The sequence below is a fragment of the Anas platyrhynchos genome, chromosome 3 (assembly GCF_047663525.1).
Source record: "Anas platyrhynchos isolate ZD024472 breed Pekin duck chromosome 3, IASCAAS_PekinDuck_T2T, whole genome shotgun sequence".
In the NCBI taxonomy this organism is placed as follows: Eukaryota; Metazoa; Chordata; class Aves; order Anseriformes; family Anatidae; genus Anas; species Anas platyrhynchos.
Window position 1 is genome coordinate 36,347,418 of NC_092589.1, and position 15,708 is coordinate 36,363,125.

Genomic DNA, 15,708 nt, shown 5'->3' on the forward strand with positions numbered 1-15,708 from the left:
TCAAGCAATTTCATTTTACACCCTTTAACAGAACTATCTAGGTTTGAAAAGATATTTCTGTTTCTAGGTTGGAATGCTGATGAGCAAGCAACCGTGGAATATTTAGTCTGGAATAGAACTGTTTTCTGAAGCAACAAGCCAAAAGTTTTATTAATAACATTAAGTATACTCCCAACCTTGAAAAATCATGCAGGTTTCTGACCTTCAATAGATGAAGAAATAACTTGCAAATTCTTAAACATCCCCTCTTCAAATACTCTGAACTTTCAGAGTTTCAGAATTCCTCTCTTTGGTATTTCAAATATTCATTAACTTTTTTATTGCTTGTCCATATAATTGATGTGAATAAAGTTCATTTTCCTCTGCTTAACATTATCATATATTTACTCCACAGGTGAAAGTTGGTGATAAAGAAGTAGATGTAATGAGTTCCTTTAGACTATACATTACTACAAAGCTACCAAATCCTGCTTTCACACCTGAAATTAATGCAAAAACATCAATTATTGATTTTACTGTTACAATGAAAGGACTTGAGAATCAGTTGCTGAGAAGAGTAATTCTTACTGAAAAACAGGTAACCTAACAGTGCACGTAAACTATAGTGATGCTTAATTTTAAAGTGGAAGAAAAAGTCATCCATTCTCTTATTTTTTTATTATTTTTTTTTTTATGGAGATTCAGTATGGAAATTTTAAAATGGCAATAATATACACTGGTGATTTTCTACAGATGTCAATATGATAAAAAAATAAGCAGAAGCATTTGGCATTCATAAGATACTTCCAACTGAGTAAAAATGCTTTAAAAAAAAGATGCTACAGTAACATATTTTAGATAGAAAAAAAAAATAAAATGCACATTCCATGAACTTGAAAAATCAGCACCTGGATTTCAAGTATTATTCATAGTGTTCATTATTCATAGTATATATACATAGTGTCATGCCATTTCCTTGTCTTTTAATAACAGGAACTAGAGGCAGAACGAATTAAACTCATGGAAGATGTAACTTTTAATAAGAGGAAGATGAAAGAACTGGAGGACAATCTTCTGTACAAACTAAGTGCAACTAGAGGTTCTGTATCAAAGAGTACAATAACTACGATTTTAAAGGGCAAATTAGGCTCCTGTTCAATACAGCCTTTCCATACAGAAATTGATTTATTTATTTAAAACACAATACATGAATATACAATGGCAGAGATTTGAAGTACGTGATTTACCAGAACATGAGGAATTTGGTATGATAGCAAGCCATTATATAGCTATTCCAGACACTAAATATTTTAAGCACCTACACAAGTTTTGTGAAATAAATCAAATTCTTCATAGCTTTCTGCCCCTCAGATGAGGTAAAGTATCTGATCATGGGCAAATCCTTAATCCACTGAAAATGCAGAGTTAAATGGGCTAGTTAAAATAGTGTTGGAAGTCTTTTGCATTACATTAGGAGCCTGCACATGATCAGTTTTTGTTGTTTTTTTTTGGGGGGGGGGGAGGGAGGGGTGCAGGGGAGGATAAAAATAAAAAGATGATGACTTCTAGCAGATTGATTAAAAAGTACTTGAGATGGATAAATACTATTATGTGTGTGATCGTCGTCTTTAGGACCCTAAGTCTCTTTGACTTTGAATGTGACAATCAACAGACTAACAAAAATTGCATAACTCTGTATGAATATCATGTTAAATGCCTGGAAGAGGTGACATCTCTAGTAAATGGTGCAAAACTCTTGGTACACATACATTCAACTTGACATAAATTGAATGCATTTGTTTGCTTATTGAGTATAAAAATAAGTTTTAGTCTTATGTACACTGTCTGGTCTCCATTTTAAAATGTTTTCTGCAGTTCAGTAAAACATTTATATTAGGTATAAATAATTGTAACTTGGTCTTTTGATTTTTACATATATGAAGGTTTAAAAATGTTATAAAAATACCCTAAACATCCAATATTTGGCTTTTTAGGTTCACTAGTAGATGATGAATCCTTGATTGGTGTTCTGCAAACAACTAAACAAACAGCTGCTGAAGTAGCTGTAAAGTTGTCTGTGGCAGCAGAAACTGAAGTGAAGATTAACTCTGCTCAGGAAGAATATCGACCTGCTGCTACACGTGGAAGCATTCTTTATTTTCTTATAACAGAAATGAGCATGGTCAATAATATGTATCAAACTTCACTGGCTCAGTTCTTAAAGTTATTTGATCAATCCATGGCCAAGTAGGAAGACAGATTTTTCTAATATTCAAATGTTTGTCTTTCTTATGTGTTTCTTTTCAAGATGTTATTAACATGCTTTTCTTGTGTTTTGTTTTCATGATTCAGATCTGAGAAATCTCCTGTACCCCATAAAAGAATCTCAAATATTATTGATTATCTTACCTATGAAATTTATACGTACTCTGTTAGAGGCTTGTATGAAAACCACAAATTTCTCTTTACCCTCCTTCTGACATTAAAAATTGATCTTGAGAGAGGACATGTGAAAACTAGAGAGTTCCATGCACTCATTAGAGGTAAGTTTAAAAATTTGCGTTATATATAGAGGTAATTTCAACCTTTTAAAGTTTTATACCATTTCAGTGTATGTTTTTGTGTATTTTTTTTTTGGCTGCATGGTTTCTGCCAATAGTTCTGTGGGAGCTGGCTCTGTTTTATCCCTGTTGTGGTCCGGTGAAGTTAAAAGTGGTTTCACGTCTCAGTTCAGTCTCTGCATTTTATCCAGGATGTGTTCTTTCCTGAGAACATGGTGATAGTTCTGGTTCTCTGGTTTAATTATTGGTTATTTTTGTATTACATTTGCATGTTTATTTTTATAAATTAGATGACTTCTTTTTCTTTTGCTGCTCACATTTCCAGGAGCTGAATAAAGCTATCTACTAAGGTACCATAACATCTCTCTACACATGGTCTGGGAGGTGCTACAGTCTTCTATGGGTTTCAGCTTAAGCTTTTTCTGACTCTTGCCAATCAACTAACAATCATTTTTACAGAACCTAACGTGCTTCTGTGGCCCAACTGGCCAGGTCTACCTCTGTACTCTGAATTTATGACTCTGCTGAAAAATGTGACCACAATCACTTATGCAGAGGTTCTTATAAAACCTGCTTGAATCTTATAATGATCAAATGAATTTTGCAAACATCTAATGTCAAAGTAGTGACCACGCTTTTGGAACTTCATTAGCTGCCTTTAATTAATAAAATGGATAGGAGAAAAAAAAAAGATTATTCGCATACTATTTTGCTTTCCAGTTTGTCATAGTAGCTTTATCTTTTGAGAAAGGAATCCAGCTACCATTTTGCCACTGATGTCAGGCAGGGTATGCTTTGAAATGCTTTCAAACTGAACTATCTTCTCTAGTAAAGCATTAGACAAGGAACCTTATTTCTTTCCTCCCTAGCTCATGGATTTTTGTTTTGCTGGAAGAAGATATACCTTGAGCATCTAAAGCAGAAAGTAGATGCTTATCACTTAGTTACTAATGAGAATCTATAATAAAATACAGGAATACTTTTAACATTTTTTTTTGTCTAAAATGTAAGAACACAGTTTCCTACCTGTGTTTATGACAGCTGATTTGATAATGAGAAATTCTTCTAGTGCACAAATGCCACCAGAAAAAGTAATAACAGATTTTATTTCTATTATTTCCAATGATTATTTCTATAATTATTCATATGCTCTTGAATCAGATGAAAAGTGGGCGGATGCCTTGCCAAATTGTCCTGGATGCTTAGGTATCTTCTGCAATGAATGTATTGTTCAAGTTTTTCCTCCTTGCACGAGCAGTTTGTTGGTGCAAAATGAATGCCATGTTACCAAATGTCATCAGGCAGCTGAAGAAAGCTTTATCCCTTTTTTATTTTATTTTTTTTTAAATCCTTCTATCCTTCTACCTCCTTTTTTTTTTTTTTTTTTTTTTTTTTTTTTAATTCCGGCAGGAGAGCTTTCATGGCTTATCATCAGCCATATTATCAGGGGATGTCTCAGTGAAAAATCATTTCTATTTGAAATTGAGTGGTCCCTAGAACACATTTTTCCACTGGTCTCAGAAGATTAGCAACTCTAAATCTTTCCTTCTGCTGAAGTACATAAATTGAATTCCATCCTGCTTTTCTGTATTCCATTAAAGCCAAACACTAGGACCTTCCTGAATACTTTAGTGCTATAGCTTGAAGGTATCCCAAAGTCATCAAAACATAGAAAACAGGTCCCAAAATTGAGGGAAAATAGCCTCCATTCAAAATGTTTATAAATACATGTATATATATACTTGCATGTATACAATACATGTATATATATACTTGCTCTTTTTTTCTGCCATGAGAATGGCATAGATTATCTATGGAAATTGTAGAAAGAAACAAAATCTGAAATATAAAAGAAAATCTAAGTTCGTTGACACTGCAGTCTGCTACGTTCCCTTCTATTAAAAAGTGAAGAACTAATGCAAATGAAGATAGATCTTTTCTAGCATAAAGTCTATTTTACTAAGAAGCTCCATAGATATTAAAGAGTGTATTACAGAACTGCAAAACATCTTTAGTTTGACTTATATAAAAACCAGAAATACTGCCAAGTATCTACTTTGTGAAAAACTAATGATTACATCTTAAAAGTAAGAAAAGGCTTTTTGTCTAAAGTGATTGTGATAGTCACAGAATTCAATAATTTGCCCCCCCCCAAAAAAAAAAAAAAAATCCAGTTGGACTATTGTATTAAATTTGTGAAAGATATGATTCTGGAAAAATATATTATATTGTAATAATGCTAATGCTAATAATGGATTACAGATTTGTGTAAAATCTTTTAGTTATCTTCTATTTGATTTCCATTATTTCAGTTTGCTGAGATTATGAAGTTCTGGGTTCCATGTGTGGATCCCAGTGTCATTTCAAGCTATATATCCTAATGCCAAGGACATGAGTAAGAGGATGCTTGAAGGAAACTTTAACAAGTACTTACTGGAAAAGCAAAAAAGACATTATTTTCACCCCAGATTTCATGAAATGGACTTTTCTCTGAGGTTACTGAAGCTTGCCTTCCCTAGGGAAAAAGGAAGGAAAAAAAGTTCAATAGCAGGAAAGGTTCATAATAAAAGATCATGAAGGAGCTTAACACTTTTGTATGACAGAAATAATTTGGATTTTTATGTAGAAACTTCACATTCTTGAAGAAGAGTTTGCCCTTTAATCAACCCTGTTTCCTTATGTAAACATTCAAATCATATGTGATCTAATTCTATTTCTTGATTATATCTAAATGTCTCCATATGTGGATGAAAGGCTTGCATAATTTGTTTAATAGATGCTGGAACTTTTGACTAATCCCTATGCATGGCTAAATGAAAACTAATAAAAGGAAATATGTTTCTAGGCATTGCACAATTAATAACATAACAAACCACTAACCATAAGACATTAGCAGGATTTAGGAAAAGATTAAATATGTATATTAACAGCAAGAATACCAAGCATTACAATGAGAAACACATTGTTTACATTTTTGGAATTCATATTCTTCATTGAAAATGCCTGCCTCTAAAATTAAGGTTTAAAAGAAAACTTTCCCCAAAAGAAAACTTCCCTAAAATCTGTTTGATAGCCACTCATTGGAACTTGCATTTTCATTTGATGGTAATTGTTCCTGTTGACATACTATTGCCCAGAATCAGCAAAGTACTTCTTCCATTTATACTTAGGGAATATAGAAATAACTAGGAAAATACCTAGTCTTTCTGAATCTTCTGTTTATTTATCTCAATCTTTTAAAAGTGGAGTTACTGTTTCCTGAAAATCATCACTAAGAATATAAATAAAATTCTTACATCCTGGAAGCCTGCATGAAAACCTCTCAAAAATCTTTCTCTGTAAAGTCTATAATGTAAGCAAAAAGAGACTTCATGCAATTCAGAAAGTATTTGTTGCATTATAATATTTGAAACACCATAATGTTTCTTATAAATTTGTCAGAACTTAAAGCTTTTTTTTTTTTTAAGCTGTATGAGAAATGCTATAAATAATTCCAATAATTTCTGAAATTAAAAAAGTGGGGTTTTTTGTTTGTTTGTTTGTTTTTTGTTTGTTTGTTTGTTTTTTGGTAAAGAATTAATGTTATGATCTCCTTTCACTCCAGTGGTAGGATTGTCTTGTGTTCTTTTTCTTCTTGCCTTTATGATACATTTTCTCTATATTCTATTCATGGAGAATTTGGGGATGAAATGGATGCAGAGTCAAGAAGAGTTAAATCTTCTTCATAATTTATGGAATAATTAAAAACAGTTTGTAAAAGTATGAATATTTGAACTGAAAATGGATCAACATAAATATTTATGTATGTATATTTTATAAGCATGTATGTATAATTTGAAAGTATTAATCAAAGCTTATGTATGTAGGCTATGTTATACACACACAGCTGCTCACATACATATAGCTGCTTAAAAATAATAGTTATTATTCCAATATGCTTTTTTAGTCTGTTTGTAGCAAACTGGTGAAATTCATTATAACACTGACTTAAATAAATAAATAGTCTTAGATCTGAGACCCCTGCAATAATAATGTCCAGTTTTCCTGAAAGGTAGCACTAATTAATTTGCAGAGGAATGGAGAAGATGCAGCTACAAGATGAAGAAAATGATAACTATAATACAAAAATAATTTGGAGTCTTTCTATTTCTTTTAGTCTGTTTAAAGTCAGGTTTCAGTCTTACCCCAAGAGTATTACTTAGTCTTCTCTCCGGGTGCATATCGGAGGATGTAAAATGTGTGTGATCTCCTGGCTATCTGGCTTTACATCTACTACTTAAGATGATATATGCTCAATATTTAAAATGATTTGTACACAAGAGTGCAAGTAGTATCCCAGTGAAAGTGATGCGGTCCAGAAAACATAATTTAAAAAGCAATACCAAAAATATCTTGATCTTTGGACTGTCGTGTATATTTCATCCAAATGTTTTTATCTGCAGGAGGTGCAGCACTGGATTTAAAGGCTTGCCCACCCAAACCATTTCGCTGGATTCTTGACATGATGTGGCTAAACCTAGTGGAATTAAGTAAACTTCCACAGTTTGCAGAAATTTTGAATCAGGTGATATTTATTAATTATGTTTATAGGCAGTTTCCTAATCATAATCATGCTCCTGTATTTCTCATTGGGAGTGCACATGAGAGATGTCATTAAAAGCAAAGAAAAAAAGAGTATAAAATAATAAAGGCATAGAAATGAACAATTAGGCAAAGTCCTCCATTCCTACATATCTAGTTCAATTTAATATAGACATATTCCTCTTCAAACATTTAGATGACCCTGTTGCTTTTCACACTGTTACTGCCACCAGCTGTGATTGAGGGAGAGATGACATAAAGAGATAAGTAATAAAACCTTAGTAATTTTACTGAGTCAACTGAAGTCCCTTTTGTGCAATAATCTATCTTTGGCTGTGGCCTTCAGCAGATGCTTTGAGAAGGTAACTCTTCTGAATACTCTCCTAGCATGTGCTCAGGTTGGTGTTAATGTATATAGAACTGTTGTTTCTTTTCGTTTTCTCAGACTTGCATTGAAGTTCTAAAAGGGACATTTGTGTTGTTTCTTAATCTGAGATTATAGGAGATACATGGCTGGAAGAGGTTCCTGTATGTTCATTTCTCACTCCTTTCCCAGTCTATTCTTGATTTGGGTTGTTCTGAAATTTCTTTCATGTAAATCAACCAGCCAGAGCTCTGTAGTATATAACAGGCATATGGTGCTGTATTTCAGAACAGATGGCATCAGTGTGTTCCTCATTTTCATTCCAGTAATCTGAGAATATTGTAGCTGATTCCCCTCACTCAACTGCATAGTGATTTTCACAATGTGGCGTCCACCATTATCCCTTGTCCTGTTAGGTCATATGTTCTAAGAGGTGCCTAAATAGCAGTCATATTTGTGGTCAGATTTATTCTTTCTTAAATCAAAAGCTTTCTAGAGCCTGTTATTATTAATTTGTGATTCTTTGACTGTCTAGACTATACTGGGACAGAAAGCTTTTTCTGTTGTAGAAGAAATAAATCAGTCATGGTATGTTTTTTTTTTTTGTAGTATAGAGTCCTCCTGCTAATTACTGATATTTAAGTTGCTGCACCTTAATACTAAAACTTTTAATTGTAACGTCTTAATAGCAATTCACATGGTGTATGTCTTAAATGTTAGTCTGTTAATGTTACTTGTAATATATTCTAATATAACAACAGAATCTTATTAAAATATACATTTCCAAGGAGATTTTACTACAGCTGAAATATGTTTGTGTGCATTAACATAATAAATTTAGATAACCAGTAATGAAAAGGGGTGGAAAAATTGGTTTGATAAAGATGCTCCAGAGGAAGAGATTATACCTGATGGATATAATGATTCACTTGATACCTGTCGCAAGCTTTTACTCATCAGGTGAGCATCTTCAGAAATTTGGGAAATGACATACATTATTGCACCATGTATCTCGGTTTATCTGTATGCAATTATTATATTAACATAACTTTAATTGATTTCTGGGTGACATTAAATATAATTTAATTCACTCACATGCTATATTATTAAATTTGCTTACCTCAGAGCTATTCTCTGAAGAATCTAAAAAAAACTTTTTCTAGAAAACAGTCTTCTGACTTCATAGAATCATAGAATTGTATAATAGTTTGGGTTTAAAGGAACCTTAAAGACCACCAAATTCCAATGCCCCTTCCTTGGGCAGGGACACCTCCCACTAGACCAGGTTGCTCAAAGCCCCATCCAGACTGGCCTTGAACACCTCCAGGGATGGGAGTCTTCTCTGGGCAGCCTGTGACTCACGACCCTCAGAGTAAAGAACTTCCATAATGCCTAATCTAAACCTACCCTTTTTTAGTTTAAAGTCATTACTCCTTCTCCTACCACCACACTCCCTGACAAATAGTCCCTCCACAGCTTTCTTGAAGGTCCTCATAAGGTACTTACAAGGCTGGTAAAAGGAATCCCTGGAGCCTTCTTCAGGCTGAACAACCCTAGGTCTCTCGGCCTGTCTTCATAGGAGAGGTGCTCTAGCGCCTTTATAATCTTTGTGGCCCTCCTCTGGACTCATTCTAATACTTCCATGTCCTTCTTGACTTTGCTTTTATGTCATGTCAAAAGGAAACTGGAAATCACATTGCAGCCTTCTCCACCCAAAAAGACAGAAAAAGTAGAATCATCCAGACGATTTTCAAAATGATTTTTCTTACTTCTTTTTAAATGAGCTATTTTAAATAACTTAAGTAATTAAAAATATTTAAAAAAAAAATAGAAAGAATTGTGAAAATGCAAAACAGGTATTCAGAAGTCCCATGTATAAAACGTGGCATATATGATTTTATTGCATCACCTAGGATATTTGTGGCAGGGCTTGGGATAGAATGGATTTCCCCAAAGCAGCATTTAGCTGCCTTATACATGAGACCATGCTTTCCTTTCTCATATCTTTCTGCATTCATTGTATAGGTTCCAAGTTCTGCAACAAATATATCAGAGACTCTACTGAAAATAACATTAATTATTAGACATGACTTGTCTTTGGAATGGATTCAACCTGTTCAGTAAAAGACCTGATTCAGATGGAAGAAGGGCTACATGCTATACACCTTGAAGAGGGAGGGGTAGTCTATAAATAATAAGCCTATACATTGTAATTTTGCATATCTTTTGGTCCAAAAGAAGGTTTTTGTTTGCTTTCCATGGGAGCAATAGACTCATCCCAAACATAAAAGCAATCCAGTGCAGGAACTGCATGCCCTAAAAGACTAACCTACCCAATGAAACATCTCTAGGATTATACCAAAGGGCTAATCTATCTAAAATTTCCCTGCCTGTGTTCTCAGATACAAAAGCTCCGTTTAAAATGAAGAATGCCCCACTGTGAGTACTCAGAACAGAAAATTCCAGTGCAAATAATTTACTTATGGCAAAATTCTAAGAAACTGGAAAGTATTGGACAGTAATAAATAGAGGGAAGACTACCAGCTCTGTCTATTATTATATTTGTAAAGACAAACATACAGACATAAAGATGAATGTGTATATATATAAAACAAAAATATCTTTGATTAAAATGGAATTTATAATTGAAGTCTGGTCTTTGCAATGGGAAGCATCACTGAATTTGTATCTTGGTATAATTTTTTATTTGTAGGTCTTGGTGTCCAGACCGAACTCTTTCTCAAGCCAGGAAGTATATTGCGGATTCCTTGCATGAGAAATATACAGAACCAGTCATTTTGAATTTAAAAAAAACTTGGGAGGAAAGTGACCAGCGAACACCTCTCATCTGTTTCTTGTCTATGGGATCTGATCCAACTATTCAGATTGATTCCTTGGCTAGAAAGCTTAAATTGGGTAGGAAAATAATTATTCGTTGTCTTGAGTTGTTTAACATACAGAAGAGTAACATAAGTAACTTCAGTTTTTTTTTCTGAAAAGTATTTTTAAAATTCTATTGTAACATTATTGTTCCTGAACAATTGTTTTAGAGATAAAAAAATACATCTATTACATGAGACAATATCTCTAGTACATCTCAAAAACAATATCTCTATTACATCTCAAAACAATATCTCTATTACATCTATCATATCTTTTACATGAAAGATGTTATGCTGAGGACTATTCAGTATGCAGTTGAACAGTAATGTTAGTTCTTTTTTGAGTTATCTAAGTGATGGCATTTTTTAGTCTGTAGCTACAAGACATATTTTTATTAAGTCTGGCATGATGACAATATTGTTGCCTTGTTTAAAATATTATTAATAATATCAACAAGAAATATTAATGTGCTTAAATTATACATTAATATAGGTGTAATATAGTAAATATCAATAAACATTAAGTTCAGGTAGAGAAATTATCAGCAATCTGCTTACAAGCTTACTTTGTGACAAAAAACACCCACAAGATCTGCATTTGTATATTCTGGACTTCATACCTACATTATATGAAAACATGAAAACTAGAAAATTGTGCATACAAACTGAGTTAGATGTAAATGCATTCATTCCTGATAAAAGTCACATTAAGATGTTCACAATGCAATTTTACAATTATGAATTTTGTTCATTTACATGGCTTCATTACCTACACTTAAAGAGAAATCTAGGTTCTTATTTCAAACTAAGCTGTGGCTTACTTTATTAAAATTTGGCTTAAATTCCCTTTGACAATAACATTAGTCACAGACTTTCACTTCTGCAAACACTGTAAACATTATGGATGTATATTTAAATGTTATTTTACAAAGTTTCAATGCTAAGAAAATATAATACATAGCATAATGTTTTAACAAAGGGATTTGACTTTAATAAGTATATTTTTTATAAATATGTACTTTTTTACATATAAATATGTAAATATGTGCTGAATTTATATTGCTTTTTTGACTGAATTGGAATTCTTACTTATTTATCAAGAATGTATGTTCATTGCTCATTATCAAACCTGTTACAGAATGCAGGACCATCTCTATGGGTCAGGGACAAGAAGTTCATGCGCGCAAGATCATACAGATGTCAATGCAACAGGTGTGAAAAACTAATGCAATATAATTTGATTTTCTGTCTTAGCATTCTTTTAAAGCTTTTCCTGCATGTAATCTTTAATATTTTGCATTTTCACCTTACTATGAAGCATATAGTAAACAAGTCTCCTTGAGAGCCTAAGCCTGTAAACATTCCACTGTGGGATACATATGTGATAGTGGAGTCCAAGTGAATACCTTTGCCAGCAGTATTGTTGAGCAGTGTTTCAGAAGTGGCACATTCCCTTCTTATCACTGCATGGTTATCCAAGGTTACAGAACAAAAGTTTCAGAACCCACTTCTTTACCGGAGTTGTTCCTTTTTTTTTTTTTTTTTTTTTTTTTTCTTTTCCCACTTCCCTATGTTAGCTACCAAGAAGTTGCATAGATTATATTAGATAAAATGGAGAGTGTAAACACAGCTTAAAACTGTAGATATAGAATTCTGTGCTGGCTCCACACATATGTGCTATACAGATCTTCTTGCTCCCCAGCAATTGTTCCCCAGCAATTGATTTTGGTTCTTTGTTTCTTTAATTGTCAATTCTTTTGATTTTGAGTCTCAAGGATATCAGAATGTATTTTAAGGATATTCTCCGACATGTTGTAGTGTTTTTTGTTGTTGTTCTTTTTGCTTGTTTCTTTGTTTGTTTCTTTTATGGCATATGATATTCCCAGCAGTAAAAACATGAGAAGTCTAAGCACCAACTCTGAAAAGATGGTAACTGAAAGCTAAGATACAAAATGAAAATTACAGTGCAAAAGCAGCACTGTCCAGTCAGCTGAATGCTTCAAAGAGCTGTGGACACTGTTCCAGATGAAGACATACATACAGCCATAGTTGCCTGTAAACTCAAAATATCAGGAATTCTGAAGGACTAGAATATCTTTACTAGTTGAAAACAGAAGACTGAAAGAACTAGATTGAAACATGAAACAGTTTTTGTATGACCATAAGCAACCATTAGTCCTTACTAAACCAAGAGTACAGCACTGCTTGTAATATTCACCTAAAGTGACTTGAAGTGACTTCACCTGAAGTGACTTGTGTTCAGTAAAAGCTTTAATTGGTGCCATATTCCCTATCTGTTATCCAGTATATGAACATGAAAATAAAATTTGAAAGGAAAAAAAAAAATAGAATTTCTAAACATGGAGACAAATATCTGTGTTGTTTTTGTTTTGGTTTTGACTTCGTTTTTCTCTTCTTCTGACCAAGCATATATAATATGATTAAAGCAAGCTGCTGTACTGTGAACTGATCCTGATTCATTTGGAAATGAGACAAATTGATTAAAAAAAAAAAAAAAAAGTGGATACACATAAAAGAAGAAAAAAAACCCTTCTATTCCTCTATTTACTATTAAAAATATAATATTCATTAGTTCTCCATAAATATTTCAATTAGATTCAGTTACAAAATGTTATTTATTTGTTTCTAAATGGGTTAAACCAAAATTGCCAATATGAAATTACAAGCTGTAATGAAATCCACACATTACTGTTTAGAACTGATTAAATAATGCCAATTTTAATATCAGGCTTCTGATTCACTAGGCTTCTAAAGTGATGCTAGAAAAGCTGATTGAATTTAAATTCATGAGCAGACGTGCAGAGAGATAATAATAAAAATAGAGCTTTGATGCAACTGAGAGCTGAATAAGATCAAAACTAATACGCAAGAGGTTGAATTTCATAAAAATGTATTCATTACAGATAAACTTATTATAGTTGAAAAGTTTGGGAGTCTTGTTACAACCTCTCTACCTTTATTTCAGATTATGTTATTAACGAATTTTTTTGTTTGTTTGTCTGTTTCGTGTTTAAGGATGTATTTCTTAGATTCATATGTTAATTTTCACTCGTTCTTTTGGATCTGTTTCTTTTGGATTGTTAATCACAGGGTTTTTTTTTTTTTCTGGATGATAGGAATTACTACTTTTTGCCACTAGGTAGCGCTGATACTTTACTTAGGACATTGGCTCTGGTTATGCTATTTTCATTGTGAATTTATAGGATGTGAAAATAACTTTTACACTAAATTTTCAATTAATTAATTTATTGGCTTTAACTGTGCCAATATCAAATCAAATGATGTTGCATATTTAGGAACCTACCAAAAGTCATACAACTAAAAAATTACGTGCAAGACCAAATTTGATTCTAATACAGCTATTTGTTTTGAATGTTATAAATAAATTGTTATAAATTTTATGTGGTAATTGTAGATATTGTTATTTAGGGAGGCTGGGTGTTACTTCAGAATTGTCATCTTGGATTGGATTTCATGGATGAACTACTGGAGACACTTCTTACTGCTGAGATACAGAATGAGACATTTCGAGTTTGGATAACTACTGAACCACATCCTAAATTCCCAATTACACTGCTACAGGTTTGTTCAAATGTTTAGTTCAAGAACCTCAAGACATTGAGTTTCATTGAATTTATTTAGGGTAAGCATGTAAATGAAAAAGAAACTGTGAGTGGGGTGGGTGCATGAATAAATGAGCTTACTTTACAATACAAATGACACCAAACAGGAATGTTATTTACCAGTAACTGGAAGTTTTTCTCAATTAAAGATGTATTGTCTATGTGTGAATTTACACTAATTCTGTACACACACATTTTTAAGGCTTTAACTGTATCCTTTTTTGCTCAGCTAGGTGCCTTGTGCACAGGGTAATGCCTACAGCTACTTTTAGACTCTTATATTTCCCTGACTGAAACAAAGGATAAAGAGAACAGAACGCATATCGACAGTGCATCTCAAAGACCATCAGCTGACAAGAAGTGGCCTGTTTTTCTTTAGCTAAATTATAAATGGTTGTTCTGTAGATCTTAAGGAGATATCAGTCAGTACCAGGAAAATTGCCTAAACTCTTACAAAGTGCATTTAAGTTACTTATGATGGTTCCTAGCACTCACAACAGATGATATCTAATATGCAGTGTAATGGCCATGTGCTGCCACTTCTGTGTTCACTGGCACCTTTCTTCTTAAAAACAGTGGGAGTCTTCTCAGTGGTTCCAATTCTCTCTAATTAAAAACAGATACTGTGGATGATATCTAAGATATGAAGGGGAACATTAGCCTAGATATGTATGATTTAAGGCAGCGTGAAAGGGGAAAGGAGAAATTCCTTTCTGGAATGAATCTAGGAGATGACCTTCATCAAGAAATGTATGTCATCATGGGAAAACACTGTGTATGGAAGGTAGCTCTCAATAAAAAAAGAAATCCTTCTAAGTCTTCAAGTTTGAGAAGTGGTATATAAATATATAGTTTGCTAAACGTCACAATAGAGATCTGAGAGGGCTGCTAGATGAATCTTCACTGCATTTATTTCAAATGTTTCATTTGTGATATTTCAGTCTATAGTGACACATTACCTGTTAATATTTTAACATGTTCACGGATACCAGAAAATGAGTAACTGACAAACTAAAGGTCATCTCTTTCTCAGAAGAAAGGGGAAAATCATTTACGTTGTTGTTGTTGTTATTATTATTATTATTATTTAATTTAAGCAATATTCATACATAATTGAACAAGATGGGCTTTGAAATGTGTAAACACTGGTTAGTAAGTGTTCTCATTCAATCCAAAATTCTAGTGTTCATATGCAGATAGGTCCTTGCAAAAGCTCATGTCTCTGAGACAGCTTGCTTGGGCTCTGCAGCCCAGAAATATGACTCTGTGAGATGGAAGTTGAAAAGTCATCCCTTAAAAATAATTTAATTTATTTACCACAAATATGGAGATAGTAAAACTGCCAGGAGAAGTACGTATTCATGAGTGTATTCGTTTAAGATTCTCTCAGAGGCAGAAATAGTTTGCAAACATGCTTGCATTCAAACCTAGGGCAGCCTGGCATTGACTATCCTTTCAAGTGAATGCTGCAATGTTATGCAGGCTAATCAGACAAGTACTTACTATTGGAGCAGAAAAATGTTTAGTTTTTGAGTTCCTCCAGCGTTTGAAAGTGTCTCATAGAATAGAAATCTGATTATGGTAAGGCCAGTCTGTGTCTGAACTAATAGAATGTCCATGACCATTACCCAGCACTAGAATGCAATAGTCCGTAGGAGTACGTAGTTAGAACATTCTCTGAAATGAAAACCTGTGGT

General features: G+C 33.1%; 1 protein-coding gene across 1 annotated transcript in view; it reads left to right on the forward strand.

The window, feature by feature from the left end:
- LOC140002139 (dynein axonemal heavy chain 8-like) overlaps positions 1-15,708 on the forward strand; it is a 135,855-nt gene that overhangs the window by 109,034 nt on the left and 11,113 nt on the right. The window contains exons 77-85 of the mRNA XM_072035706.1: positions 395-577; positions 973-1,078; positions 1,974-2,226; positions 2,332-2,522; positions 6,983-7,104; positions 8,327-8,445; positions 10,199-10,401; positions 11,506-11,579; positions 13,818-13,970. Coding sequence (XP_071891807.1) covers positions 395-577; positions 973-1,078; positions 1,974-2,226; positions 2,332-2,522; positions 6,983-7,104; positions 8,327-8,445; positions 10,199-10,401; positions 11,506-11,579; positions 13,818-13,970 — 1,404 coding nt within the window. The remainder of the gene's footprint in view (positions 1-394; positions 578-972; positions 1,079-1,973; positions 2,227-2,331; positions 2,523-6,982; positions 7,105-8,326; positions 8,446-10,198; positions 10,402-11,505; positions 11,580-13,817; positions 13,971-15,708) is intronic.